General features: G+C 34.9%; 1 protein-coding gene across 2 annotated transcripts in view; it reads left to right on the top strand.

Moving 5' to 3' along the window:
* The first annotated feature begins 5,160 nt into the window (after positions 1-5,160).
* Positions 5,161-14,777, top strand: part of LOC104231421 (structural maintenance of chromosomes flexible hinge domain-containing protein GMI1) — a 44,834-nt gene continuing 35,217 nt past the window's right edge. For both annotated transcript variants that reach the window (XM_070171068.1, XM_070171069.1), the window contains exons 1-11: positions 5,161-5,305; positions 5,814-6,204; positions 6,652-6,681; positions 6,766-6,852; positions 6,934-6,989; positions 7,799-7,882; positions 8,871-8,943; positions 10,063-10,118; positions 10,196-10,301; positions 10,417-10,485; positions 10,979-11,065. In XM_070171068.1, coding sequence (XP_070027169.1) covers positions 5,289-5,305; positions 5,814-6,204; positions 6,652-6,681; positions 6,766-6,852; positions 6,934-6,989; positions 7,799-7,882; positions 8,871-8,943; positions 10,063-10,118; positions 10,196-10,301; positions 10,417-10,485; positions 10,979-11,065 — 1,056 coding nt within the window. In that variant the 5' untranslated portion in view covers positions 5,161-5,288. The remainder of the gene's footprint in view (positions 5,306-5,813; positions 6,205-6,651; positions 6,682-6,765; positions 6,853-6,933; positions 6,990-7,798; positions 7,883-8,870; positions 8,944-10,062; positions 10,119-10,195; positions 10,302-10,416; positions 10,486-10,978; positions 11,066-14,777) is intronic.

Genomic DNA, 14,777 nt, shown 5'->3' with positions numbered 1-14,777 from the left:
GCAAGGTCGAGATTTAGTAGGAATATCATCCTCAGAGAAGGTTTCTTCGTATGGAAGAGTTACAATATGCCTTTTCCTGTTCCAAAAGGCACTAGGGTGATCGGCGCAAACATCAACGGCCATTTTTTCAGCAATTAATTTAATCTTCTGCTGAACTTTTGCAGATTGTATAGTATCAAATATATTCATACTAAGAATTTCTAATTGTAGTGAATCAACATGCCTTTGTTTCATATTAATCAAGGCATTAATATCTCTAGTTACGGGATCTGTAACAAAGGAATAGCTTATCTTTTTATCTTGATAAGTAGCAGAAAAACCATGTTTATCTATATTATTAAACGGATAAATAACAGATTGAGCATCAGTTTTTATCAAAAAATTTTGTTTATACAAGTCGTCTTGAAATTTTAAAACACATTTAACAATTGTTAACGTTTCATGTGCCACAGTAACATATTTCTTCTGGGCTTCGGTCCATTTACCAGAATGAAATCTTATTAGGTATTCACTCTTATTATTGGGATTTACTTGTTTTCTATTAATTTCAGATAAAGAATAAGGTGAAAAATGTTCAAATTCGTTTTTGTATTTTTCAAAAGATTTTGAACTACTAGAATTAGAACTTGTAGATAAATTAATAATTTTTTCACGAAGTTTTTCATCAGTAACTTCTTTTAAAAGTTCTATTACATTGTCAGATGTAATAGTTTTTATATTTAAATCATCAAATTGTGATTGTAATTTATAAAATTCGTCACTATCACAAGTAAAAATATCACCTTTGCAAGCAGTGCAAGAAGTATCAGTATTTTTATTATTATCAGAAAAAACAATTAACTCAATTTCAGCTTCAGATTCAGTCTCCGAGTAATAGTCAGATTCTGATCCTGAAGTGTATAACAAGCCATAAACCTTATCGTGTAACTCATCATCGAGTTCTAAGGTTTTTAGCTTTTGAAGTTTGCAATTTGGAGAAATATGACCAAACTTTCCACACTTATAACACTTGATATCAGCGAGATCTCGTTTAGATCTATTCTTCGCAAATCGAGTAGATTTCCGATGCGCTTTTCTAGTATCACGTTCTTCCTTAGGCCTATATCTAGACCTCTTTTTCCTATACGGGCTATCCGGGTAAGGATACTTATGATATCTATTTTTCTTCTTCCTACTTTGAGTGGAAGTTCCGGGTAAACCGAACTGGGTACAGAAGTTACCTAATTGGGATTTAAATCATCTTTGTTATAAGTATCAAAAAACCATGTTTTAAACTAGTTTCACTTATTACTAAAAAATTCCTTTTGAATATAAATACGGGCCCGAGAACCGGGGCTAAAATCAATTTGGTGTGGAATCATTAAATATTATTGGGGTCGAAATCCATCTCGGATAAAGAAGGAATATCCTTATCTGAAATATTGTCATTATCTTGAACAATATTTGTTTGAGGGTTAATCTTAACCCTTTCAACCCTTTTAACCTTTTGATCAGGCTTATCACTAGCAATAGTGTGTAAAGAAGCCGCACGATTGCGAGCTGGACCGTAAACTGGTTCAACAGGGGAAATATGTTGAATAGCAGGTAGAAGTCTATGATTAGAAAATGAATGTCTATTATAAATAGTAGACTTATCATCAAATTGAATACAAATCCTACCATCCGGATTTTGAGTGACATGCGAAAATTCAGTATTTGACAAGTCGTTAGTAATCTGACTTGGGGATATAACAGAATTTAAAGTCCATGTAGTCGGAAAATTAATTTCCTCCCATCTGATAGGTCTCCTAATGGTGACCTTGGACCTTGCAAAATTGGTTTCTACCAATATGGTCTGATTCGATGTATCGTATAACTTACATCTAGGATTCAAAGTAGATAACAATTTGAAATAAATCCTATAGGACAGACATATAAGTTCAGAACCAGGCGCATAATTATAACCATGCGTTTTCACATTTAAAGTCAAAGCATCAAGAATATTAACATCAGAAAGAGATAGTTGCAGATTGGGTTGAGTATTAAAATATACTGGACCATAGGCCACTGTAGATTCTATCGAACCCATTAGAGACTGTCTGAAATTCAGATTTCTAGCATCTCTAAGAGCTGCTAAAAAGGTCTCTGGTAATCCTTTAAGGGTTAAAGGTTTAAATGCAATTTGAACCATACCAATATGCAGATAATGGTAATGATGTTTATATAAATCTATATCATGTTTGTTTAACAAACGAATAGTCTGTTCAGACGAATTTAATGCTAAAGACTGCTCAGTCGTTTTTATCAATTGTTTAGAAGAAAGTTTATCAAACCAACCATAATCATAAATGGTTTTTATAGAAATTTTAGGAATTGTCCATTTATTTAATAAATCAAGGTTTTGAGGTATATCTACCTCTTCAAGTCTAGTACCTTTAGTACTTGTTTCTCCTAGATCCATACAATAAGCTTCATATCTATGTTGAATCTTTCATAGCTATTACACATTTACCATGAAAATTCCTAGGCTCTGATACCATTTACACCAGGATCAGGGTTGGCGAGCGGTAGTCCGCACGACCATCCACATCTAGCTGTTTTAGTACCCGTTTAAAGGTTAGCGGTAGTCCGCACGACTATTAGTACTTCGAAATATACGGGAATTCTATTATAGTTTAATGACTGTATGGAAGGATCTATATCCTTTTACCCAAGCAAGGGGCATGTCCAGCTCCGATACATACTCTTACTAAGCCCATGTGTCTAGCAGTTCTAACTGTGAAAGGGATAGCCCTTTTGACAGTTTCAGCGGGCTTTAATGTCACAGCTGGCTAGACGTAGCCACTAAGGCAAAGCCAATAAGAGTAGTACCAGAGTCGACTGTACCACCATCTTGGAACCAAACCAAGAAACTATATTAAAATTCCTTTATATTTTGAAAGAGTCTGGATTCTTCATGGTTAATATGCAAGAGAAATTAGTTCTTCAACATAGATATGAATCCGTTTAGCCGGACATAGTCACGGCTGGGGAGAGAAACTAAGTATATGAAATACTAAAAATAAATAGAATAAATACCTTGAAGGCCGAGATGCAAGGCCCTGAAGATGAACTGAACTTCAAAACTTTTATTAAACTTCAACTGATTTACAAACTAATAAGCTAAATCTTTACAAAGGGAGTTGAGAGAGAGAGAGAGAGAGAGAGTGTAGAGAGAGAGAGTAGAGAGAGGGGGTTCCGACTCCTCATTCTTCAAATGAAGAAGTCTTCTTATATAACAAAAAGAAAAGAATCTAAAATAGTAAATTGGGTCCCACATCTGGGTCCTTACACAGTGTTTCTACTGTTGTTGAACAATGTTTCTACTGTGGATGAACAGTGAATCTACTGTTGAGTGGGTCCTGGCGGCTGGTAAGCTGTCAAGTCTTTTTCTTGTCCAAATTGTGCATTTGTTGGAGGAAATCTTCCACCTTTTCTATATCTCTGTCAGATAATATTACCTCTGACTGTATTGGTTGTGTATCTTCTATGAGGTCATCACCACTTGTTTCACTTCGCATTGAAGTGTCTGATTTTTCGCATTGATCCAGTGACTGAAGCAAGTTTCTTTTCACTTTTTCCAAGTATTGATTTATCAAATCAATTTTATCTCCTTCTTGAATTGAGATTCTTCGAGCTATAAGAAAAGAACAAAAAGAAAAAGGAATTTGCGTAAAAATGATGTGATGAATAAGACATACTATTTGACTTTCGGAAAAAACAAAGTGATAGTAAAAATTTTGTTAAAATAATATAATTTAATGTGCTCAAACAAGACAGATCACAATATGACATGTTTAGTATTCTTTAATATTGACAGCAAAACGAAATGCAAGTACTAAAATCAAAGGGTTAGGTTGCTGCAGATGTAGAAAAAATACATTATCTATACGAGATTTGAACAATAATTTCATATCTTGCTTCTTTATTAACATCTAATGTTATATAATTTTTATCTAAGAGATTTATATTTTAAGGTTATCTGCACATGATTCAAATAACTTAAATCACAATTTGACATAATTTGTATTCGCTTATCGCGCGGGTACTAATAATAGTTAATTGCTTAAATATTATGACGGCCCCTTGAGAGTCCCAACAGATAATTTTTTATTGTCTAAATCAAAAACGCTATTGGATAGCACAAAAAATTTCAGATTAGTTGGTTTCAGAAGGAATCTACTAGTACAAGTTAGATACTATTAGAAAAAGAAAACGAAAGAAACCAACGAATAATTATTGTTAATTAGTCTTAATTAAATCACTAGCTAAATCAAGAAGACTAATATAAAACAAAACGTTACCTATTGTTTTCTTAAAGAACTAAACTAATTTGATACAGTTGCAATCTACTATTCTAACCTCAATCATGCACCTAAGAACACCCTATTATTATGTAAAAACATAAACAAATTTGGAAAGTCCAAAAAAGAGGAATCAACGAGGTAGGCCCAATCTTTTCAATATATAAGTATATCACACACACAATTAAAGAAGGAAAAAGTATTCTGTGGGATATTGTGCTTCCCCACAATACAAGGTACACGTTTTCCCATGATAGGAACTAAGGCAGTATAATACCGTATTTTAGATAAAAATATAATTTTTTTTAAAACTTTAAAAACCTATTTTAACTCCAAAAACTTGCCATTTAGGTTTCGGACACGTGGTACAATTGTTGAGAAAAGGAGATAAAAAATGCTGAGGAAAGCAGGGTGTGAGCAATCAACGTGTCACATTTGACAGGTCAGCTAGCCGGACCCACTTCCTTTTGTCCGTTAAAGTTGGAAAATTTTATTTTGTGTCTCACACATAATTGATATTAGTTATATAAGACAACTTTTTAATCTCATAATTTTATGGATCCAAATTTATGTGAATTTAGAAATATAAAATTGGGATTCACAAATTTGTCAGACAAAAAGAAGTAAAACACAAAATAAAACTTCTCGTTTAAATTCCTCCCACACTTTTAAAGCCAGGTATTTCAAACGGTACAAGACACGTGGCCTCAGATAATTTGCGGTGCTCAATGATCATTGGGCGCAATATAGCTGTGCCCATATTCGCCGTCTCTATTTCCAGAATATAAATGCTAACTTGCGCCTAATAGTAACCCCAGAAAAAAAACAGAGACAAAAAGGGTGCGTACTCCCACCCGCAGTCTTTTCCAATTCTTTCTCATCATTTTCTCCCAAAACCTTCTCTATTAGTATTTCTTCTTTCTGTAACCCTTGCAAAATCCATTTTCTGCAGATCACATTTTGAAGATGCAAGAAAACAAAACGTAAGTCACTTAATCAAGTTTTCTTTCACATATCTATATACACAAATTAAAAAATTGTTCATTCTATTATTCTTCCATGCATACGTCATACGTGTATAGTATTACTATAAATAGTAAACATTGATTGACTCAAGTCAAGGATCAGTCAAAATCTCTTCTTTTTTAATTTATTTGGTATAAAATCTGTTTTCTTGTTTGTTTGTTTTTTTATATCTTCTCCCGTCTTTGTTGCTTGCATTTTCTTTATATCGCTTGTTTTTGTTTTGAGATGCTATATATATATATATATATATATATATATATATATGTCATATGTATATGTGTGTGTTGCGTGTTTCCTGATTTGTATCAGTATAGCAAGTGTGTTTACTGATTTGTATTAGTATATCATTTTATGTTTCGAGTGTTTAGCATATTGTTTTTGCTTTAAACCTAGGCTTTCGCTAAGGTTGATTTTAAGAGGCATCGATTATTCATGTAACTACCATTTGTTTTTGACTTGTGGTAGGTCGAGCAAAAGGCAGAGTGAAGATTTTTCAGCAGAAACGCCAAGGAAGAAACCAACTAGGGCTCTAAGAATCCAAACTGATTCAGACGAGGAAGTTGGTATTGAAGAAAAAGTTTATTATTTTCGGGTTCTGTTGCCAAATGGTATAACTTTGGAGTTGCAAGTACGTAAACCGCCCACTGAAATACCGGTTGAGGACTTTATTATTGTAGTGAAGCGAGAATGCATAAATGTTGGGGGAAGAACAGAGTTCGGCCTGAAGTCCAAAAGGCAGATTTATTGGACGAGCAAGGATTTGCATTTTGTAGATGCTTTTGAGAACAAGATAACAAAGACGTTGGATTTCCGGAATCTTAAGCCTAATTACAAGTCTCATATGTTAAGGCTTTGTGTATGTCTGTGTTATTTTGGCTTTCATTATTTCAAAATTTCTCGTTTATTTTGGTCCCGTTTGTTTTTGTTATCGGTTGGTATTTTTTTTAATTTTAAAAAAGTAGTATTTGAAGTTTAATTGAAAAATAAAGTGGAAGTTGAAGTTGTATTTGGACATAAAAACATAGTTGAAGGTTTTGAGTGAAAAAACTTTGAAAACCTAAAACCTATGTTTCAAACTTCAAATTCCATATTTGAAGTTTGAAGTTGGCCAATTTGATAAGCAAAACACTTATTTGAGCATTTTAAACAGACACTTATTTTTGGACAAATGGGGCCTTATGCACTGAGAGTGTAAATATTTTTTTAAACCTGGAATTACCTAATGCAAAACCTAATTATGTGAATATTTTTACGTTGTTAGTGCACAGAAGTTACTCTTTTGTTATTTCTATTTTCCATACAGGATGGTTCAGCTGAAGCAGATAAATATGAGGTTGGTACTTCAGTCTCTGTCTGCTTGCTATTCAAGAATATATGTTATCTATATGTTAAATGAGTGTATGGTTGCATTTGACAGAATATGTGGGATCTTACGCCGGATACTGATTTGTTGAAGGAGCTACCCGAAGAATATACTTTTGAAACTGCACTTGCAGATTTGATTGTAAGAATCTAATATTGCACATAACTTTCTCTATTTATGTTCATCATTATAAGCATTAACTTCATGTCAACTGTATATCAGGATAATTCATTGCAGGCTGTATGGTCTAATCATGCAAACCAGAGGAGATTAATAAGGTATGGAACTTTGAAGCTGGATAGCTCAATAAAGCATGTAATCAACTCAAATTCTTAAATTATAAAATTCTTAAAGACCGGAGATAGTGTGATATTTACTGAAGACTGATTTTTTTTAAAGATGTTAATATATACTTGAGAGTATACCGATATATTGTTCATCTTGGGAGCGAGTGTCAAGTGTTTTCCTAAAATGGTGATCCCGAAAAATTCTCCTGCGTAACATGTAATCTTGTTTTTGTCTTGTTCAGTTAAATTGCATACTAAAGTTCACATGAATCTTCCCTGAAACTGGATAATTTAATTACCAAAGAAACTTGTAACTCATTTTTCTAATCATTTTAACACCTTCCAAGTGTGCCATCTTTTTTATTTTCGGATATTATACAGGATGGTTTCAATTTTCCTATTCAATTCAGTTCATGCTTCAACTAACTTCTTAACTAAACGATCCTTTTGATATTGCCGCCTAACAATGAATTCCAAGGATTTATAATTTATTCTTATCGTGTTCTGCCTGTGCTCACACTTATTTGTTTGACCTGATGTTGGCAGTAGTTGTGTAGCTCTGCTCTTCTTTTTAATCGTGACCATATCTTACTAAGATTGGATATCGTCTTATTTCCTGTTGGTCCTACTTTTTTCTTTCAATGGCTTTCACTTAACTTATGTAAATCTATTATGTTAAATGGCGCATACGGCTGTATCATTGTCTTGATCAATAGCTCTGTACAAGATGTTGATTATCTTGATTAATAGCTCGTATCTCATACTCCTTGAAAACGTTCACTGATTCTCTTATTTTGCAGTCTAGAGTTAACTGAGAAGAGGATTACAATATTTGATACAGGCCCTGGTATGGATGGAAGTGCTGAAAACTCTATAGTCAAGTGGTAAGTTGTTCTTTCACTGATTTAACTTGGAACTTATGAGTTATCAGAATGACGTGGACTAAGGCTGTAAGTTAACTTTGAGTTCTAAATTAATAAATACTTTCTTATGTGTTGCATAAGGTTCTTCTTCTTGAGGTTGGTGTCTTAGATGGTTCAAGTTTTTAAGTTATATGGATGAATAACTTTTCCGCAGAAACGCCTTAATTTCTCTTTTCTTTTGACTGTTTTAGACCATTACTTTTGATGCATCAAGATATCTCTCACATATAGATAGATTATTTTTCTTCCGTGTGTTGTTCTTTTGAAAATAACTTCCAGAAAAAATCAGAGGTCTATTTGCACTTACCGAAAAAAATAGTTTATGCTAGGTCTATTTGTTGCAATGACTATCATTTGGTTTTGAAAGAATTTATCTTTAATTGAGGGAAAACCACTTGTAACAGATATGGGAACAACGATTAAATGATTAATGTCTTCTTTTAAATAAAGGATGTCAAAAAGAAACTCATGCACTTCTTTGATGGCTTGATGCATTGCGATGAGAGATCAAAACAAAGAGTAAAATGCTTCTGTAACACTCAGGGTCTCCAGAAAGTGATCAATACACTGCACATAGTTTGTCTAGACTGCAAATCAGATAAATAGAACTGAAGAGTTGATGCAGTGAGAAAGCTGCATGTATTTTACCAATTTGCACCTTAACTGCAACTATCTTCATTCAATTCTTTTGTGATTTCTATCTCAAAGCCAGCTTAGAAACTTGATACTGTCCTCTTGAATTACGTTGTCAGTTCTTTCATCTTTACTGTTATTTAATGCACTTTCATTGTTTTTTTATTTTTTTATTATTTTTATTCTGTGATGTCGTATGTTTTCAGGGGAAAGATGGGAGCTTCTCTTCATAGTTCATCTTTACTGTTATTTAATGCACTTTCAATGTTATTTTATTCTTTTATTATTTTTATTCTGTGATGTCGTATGTTTTCAGGGGAAAGATGGGAGCTTCTCTTCATAGATCATCGAGATACAGAGGCATAGGAGGAAAACCTCCATACTTAATGGTTATTTTTTAACTCCAATATACAGTTTGTTTAACCCTATCCAAAAGACTTCTATTAGAAATGGATTTCCAATACACAGAATTAGATATCTATTTACTGTGCAGTTGTTGAGTTTTGAAATATCCGGCCTGGTAACAAGTCCAGCTTAGAACTTAGAGACCGGTAGTTACTCATTGTAATGAACTCATGCCTGATTTTGGTCTTGTCATTTCCCCGCAACTTGGCTCTGTGAAGTATCCTGTATGTTGTCTCTTAAATGTTTTGAACATAAATGAACTCAGTAACACAAGATAATCTCAATTTTTGAGAATTCTTGAATCTTCAATGACATACTCATTTCTACCATTTCATAGTGTCTTCAAATTATTGGTTCTCCAAGACTGTCTTTCCCGTGATCAGTAAGATGGGCATAAAAATCCTTTTGCATCCATTTTGGCAAAAAAATCACGAAATGACAATTGTTGCCTAGAGTTTGTACTTATTCCAATGAAGAGCAGCCTCTACGTAAAGTTCTTGTTGTGATTTAGTGTCATCTGATAACGAGACATCAAGACATACCTTTATCCCACTTCAACTTGATATTTGTTTACTTTGCAATTCTTTTCCTTGTAAGGCTCTATATTGGGAACAATTGTGAGTTATTCTTTTGACATTTATATACCTGTCGATTTGAAGGTTTAGCCCCATATACACACTACTCTTTGCATAATTTTGTTGATAGTTGATAATCCATTGGAGGCAGAAGCAGAAAATCATAGTCAGCTATCGATAATAGAAAAGACCTATTTTTATACTATTTTATACGGAAAAAACCAAGCAACAAGAGCATTACAAGTATTAAAATAGAAAATATAATTGTTTCTCTAGATATATCTTTGAAATCTTACCAACTTGTACTTAAATAACTTTCTATCTTCCTTTTTTATTCCCTTTTCTTCAAATGCTCTTTATCTCTTAATAAAAGCTTGGACTATTTTCACCTTACGTAATTTGATTTTTAATTCATCCAACTAGCAAGCAAGGAATCCAACTACATTTTGTTTCTGTATCTATCTATGTCTCCATCCTCTTGGCTGACTTTTGTTTATAGGTTATCTGACATGGCGATTATTTTTACAGCCTTTCTTTGGTATGTTTGGTTATGGAGGACCTATTGCATCTATGCATTTGGGAAGGTATGTCTTGCTAAAGTTTAATGACTTCATTTTGGACAAAATAAAGGACTTATTTTCATCTTGCTGCCTTTTTGTAGACGAGCCTCAGTTTCTTCAAAGACAAAGGAGTCTAAGAAAGTATTTGTGTTACATCTTGAGAGAGAATCTCTGCTCAGCTGTTCTTCTTCTCAACACACTTGGAAGGTGCTCATCATTGTTTAATATTGCTATCTTCTTATCATTTTGCCTCTCATCTTTGTGTGCAGTTCTTTCTCTTTATCTTATCCTCCTAAGTTTATATCTTTTTCCTTTCATTTAGACCGATGGAAGTGTTAGAGACCCCTTGGAAGATGAGATTCGAGAATCAACTGATGGTAGCTTCACTAAAGTAAAATATTCTTCCGGACTCTTGCTGACCCTTTTATTATTAGAGTTCTTTAGTATCATCTTCATTCGGAATAGAATTTAGCATGATATGAGTGATATTCTAATTGATCCTTTCAGTCCAATCTTTGTAGTTCTTCATAGTGTTATGATTGGTTGTATCCTCCATGGACTGAGACCTTTTTCAATGTCTCTGAAAAATAATCCCATTTACTAAATTGTTTTGAAATGGCTTATTATTGTGGTGTTTCCCAAATTATTTTTACGAAGAACAAATGTTTGTAATCGTTTTAGGTTTGGATTTAGGCTGCTCATAGCATTTTGATGCTTTAAATGCTTAGTTGTTTTGGTATATGTTACCTCACTGAACATCAATGATTTCGATTTAATTGTGGCAATAAAAGGTTCCATGAAATAAGTCTCAAACATGTTATGGAATTGTTGGTGAAAGTATATAATCAGCTTTTGAACACCATTGTTCCTTACCTTATTGACAGGTTGAAATTTTTCATCCAAAGATGAGAAGCGAAAGCATACAGCAGTTACAATACCAACTGAAGGATATATACTTCCCTTATATTCAGGTTAGTGATTTATAGAGTTTATTTGATATGTTGGTTTTGTTGAGTGCCAAAGTCCTACATCGGTGAAGTACCAATAAAAGAAGGCCTAATGTTTAGGATTTAAACACACCTCTCATTTGCCTTCTTATCTTCTTAAGGCATTTGTATCTTCTCTCTTTAGTATTATTTCACTTGTATTTTTGGAGTGGAATAAAATATTGGTTGTGTCCGAGGAGTAGGCAAAATTAGCCGAACCTCGTAAATTCTGGTGTTCCTTTTATTGTTGCTTTATTGTCTTATTTATTATTTGGTGGCTGTCATAATTTTTGGTATAGTAGTTGTGACTTATTCACACTATATACATTTGGCTTCCGCAACAATTGGTATCAGAGCCAAGGTACTGTCTAAGTATGCTCTGTGGTTGCAGCATAGTCTGATCTTCCACATCAGAAAAGATTTATCTTGGTAACTGAGTCAAGGTTCTGTCTGAGTATGCTCTGTGGTTGCAGCTTAGTCTGATCTTCCACACCAGAAAGGAAATAATCTTGATTTGTGTCGTCAGCTATTAAATAATATTTGTGTCAAAGATGGGAGACAATAAACAAGAAGAATCTACATCAAGTGTCAACAATACGTCATCATTGGCATCTTCGCTTATGACAAGAATTGTGTCAAATGCGAAATTTGCGGTCGAAATATTTGACGGGTCCGGACATTTTGGGATGTGGCAAGGCGAGGTTCTAGATGTCCTTTTTCAACAAGGGCTAGATCTGGCCATTGAAGAAAAGAAACCAGATGTTATTGGAGAAGAAGATTGGAGAATTATCAACCGTGTTGCTTGCGGTACCATTCGATCCTACCTTGCTAGAGAGCAGAAATATCCATACACAAAGGAAACTTCTGCAAGTAAATTATGGAAAGCACTGGAGGATAAATTTTTGAAGAAAAACAGTCAAAATAAATTGTACATGAAGAAGAGACTGTTTCACTTCACCTATGTTCCTGGTACCACGATGAATGAACATATCACCAGTTTCAATAAGTTGGTCACAGATTTGCAAAATATGGATACAACTTATGATGATGGTGACTTGGCCTTAATGTTGTTGGCGTCACTTCCTGATGAGTACGAGCACCTTGAAACTACTCTACTCCATGGAAATGACGAAATTTCTCTCAGAGAAGTTTGTTCAGCTTTGTACAGCTATGAACAAAGAAAGCGAGAAAAACAGAAGGGCGGAGAAGGAGAAGCACTGTTTGTGAGGGGTCGTCCTCAAAATCAAACGAGGACAAAGAAGGGAAGATCCAAGTCAAGATCCAGACCCAGCAAAGATGAATGTGCCTTTTGTCGAGAAAAAGGGCACTGGAAGAAAGACTGTCCGAAGTTGAAGAATAAGGCCAAACATAACAATGGAAAGGCCATTATGGATTCAAATGTAGCTGATTGTGATGATTCAGACTTCTCATTAGTTACAACAGAGTCATCAACATCATCAGACATATGGTTGATGGACTCGGCTTGTAGCTATCATATGTGTCCCAACAGGGACTGGTTCGTGGAATTTCAAGAAGGAGAATATGGAGTCGTCCACACAGCGGATAACAGCCCTCTTACCTCATATGGCATTGGTTCAATACGATTAAGGAACCATGATGGAATGATCAGAACATTGATAGATGTTCGATATGTACCGGATTTGAAGAAGAATCTCATCTCTGTGGGAGCCCTAGAATCAAAAGGGTTCAAAATCATTGCAGAAAATGGAGTGATGAGAGTATGCTCCGGTGCACTAGTGGTAATGAAGGCTAATCGGAAGAATAATAATATGTACCGCTATCGTGGCAGTACAGTTATTGGGACAGCGACAGTAACATCCAGTGACGACAAAGAGGCAGAAGCAACCAAGCTATGGCACATGCGCTTGGGACATGCTGGAGGAAAATCCTTGAAAACTCTATCAGATCAAGGATTGTTAAAAGGAGTAAAGGCTTGCAACTTGGAGTTTTGTGAGCATTGTGTCAAAGGGAAACAGACAAGGGTTAAATTTGGTACAGCGATCCATAATACTAAAGGCATTTTGGATTATGTACACTCTGATGTTTGGGGTCCTTCCAAAACACCTTCATTGGGTGGGAAGCACTATTTTGTAACCTTTGTTGATGATTTTTCTCGAAGAGTGTGGGTGTATACAATGAAAAACAAAGATGAAGTGCTGGGAATTTTTCTCAAATGGAAGACGATGGTGGAGAATCAAACAGGCAGGAGGATCAAGTGTATTCGCACAGACAATGGAGGTGAATACAAAAATGATCATTTCAATAAGGTCTGTGAAAATGATGGCATCGTCCGACACTTCACTGTTAGACATACACCACAACAGAATGGAGTGGCAGAACGTATGAACCGGACCTTGCTGGAGAAGGTACGGTGTATGTTGTCCAATGCTGGCTTGGGCAAAGAATTTTGGGCTGAGGCAATTACATATGCATGCCACCTCATTAATCGTCTACCATCTGCTGCTATTGATGGCAAAACACCATTTGAAAAATGGTACGGAAAACCTGCTGTAGATTATAACTCTTTGCACGTGTTTGGCTCAACTGCATATTATCATGTGACGGAGTCAAAATTGGATCCAAGGGCAAAGAAGGCTATTTTTATGGGAATTACTTCTGGAGTCAAAGGATATCGCTTATGGTGTCCTATGACAAAGAAAGTAATATTCAGCAGAGATGTTACCTTTGATGAATTTGCTATGGTAAATAAGGTAACAGAAGATACCAAACAAAATGAAGGTGCTTCTAAGCAGGTGGAGTTTGAGGGAAAATTTATTTTTCCTACACAAGAAGCAGAGGAGGAAACAAATGAAGATTACCCTCTGGAAGGAGAGCCAGTAGAGGAGATTCCAACTCAGGAATCTCAACAACAACTTGAATCAATAGCAACCAGCAGGCCAAAAAGAACAATAACGAAACCTGTTCGTCTCATAGAGACGGTTGCTTGTGCAACCTCAATTGTAGCTGATGATGTTCCTACTACTTATAAAGACGCTGTCCAAAGTTCAGAAGAAGATAAGTGGAGGATTGCCATGAATGATGAAATACAGTCCCTTCATCAGAATCATACATGGAGATTGGCCAATCTCCCGAAGGGAAAGAAAGCAATTGGGTGCAAATGGGTATTTGCAAAGAAGGAAGGATTTCCTAACCAAGTAGATGTTCGCTACAAAGCAAGATTGGTGGCCAAAGGATATGCTCAAAAGGAGGGAATTGATTACAATGAAGTGTTTTCTCCAGTTGTAAAACATTCCTCCATTAGAATTATGTTGGCTTTGGTAGCACAATTGGATTTGGAACTAGTTCAGATGGATGTAAAAACTGCGTTTTTACATGGAAACTTGGAGGAGGAAATCTACATGACTCAGCCAGAAGGATTCAAAGTTGCTGGAAAAGAAAATATGGTGTGCAAACTTGAAAAATCGTTGTACGGATTGAAACAATCTTCTAGACAATGGTACAAGCGATTTGACGAGTTTATGTTGCGGCAAGGGTACAAGAGAAGCAAATACGATCATTGTGTGTATTTGCACAAGCTTAAAGATGGTTCCTTTGTATATCTTCTCCTATATGTTGATGATATGTTGATAGCTTCCAAGAATTCGGAAGAAATTGATAAGTTGAAGATTCAACTGAAGAAGGAGTTCGAGATGAAGGATCTGGGTGAGGCAAAGAA

Source organism: Nicotiana sylvestris, chromosome 3 (assembly GCF_000393655.2).
Source record: "Nicotiana sylvestris chromosome 3, ASM39365v2, whole genome shotgun sequence".
NCBI classification, from domain to species: domain Eukaryota; kingdom Viridiplantae; phylum Streptophyta; class Magnoliopsida; order Solanales; family Solanaceae; genus Nicotiana; species Nicotiana sylvestris.
This window is presented reverse-complemented; position numbering and strand designations above follow the sequence as displayed.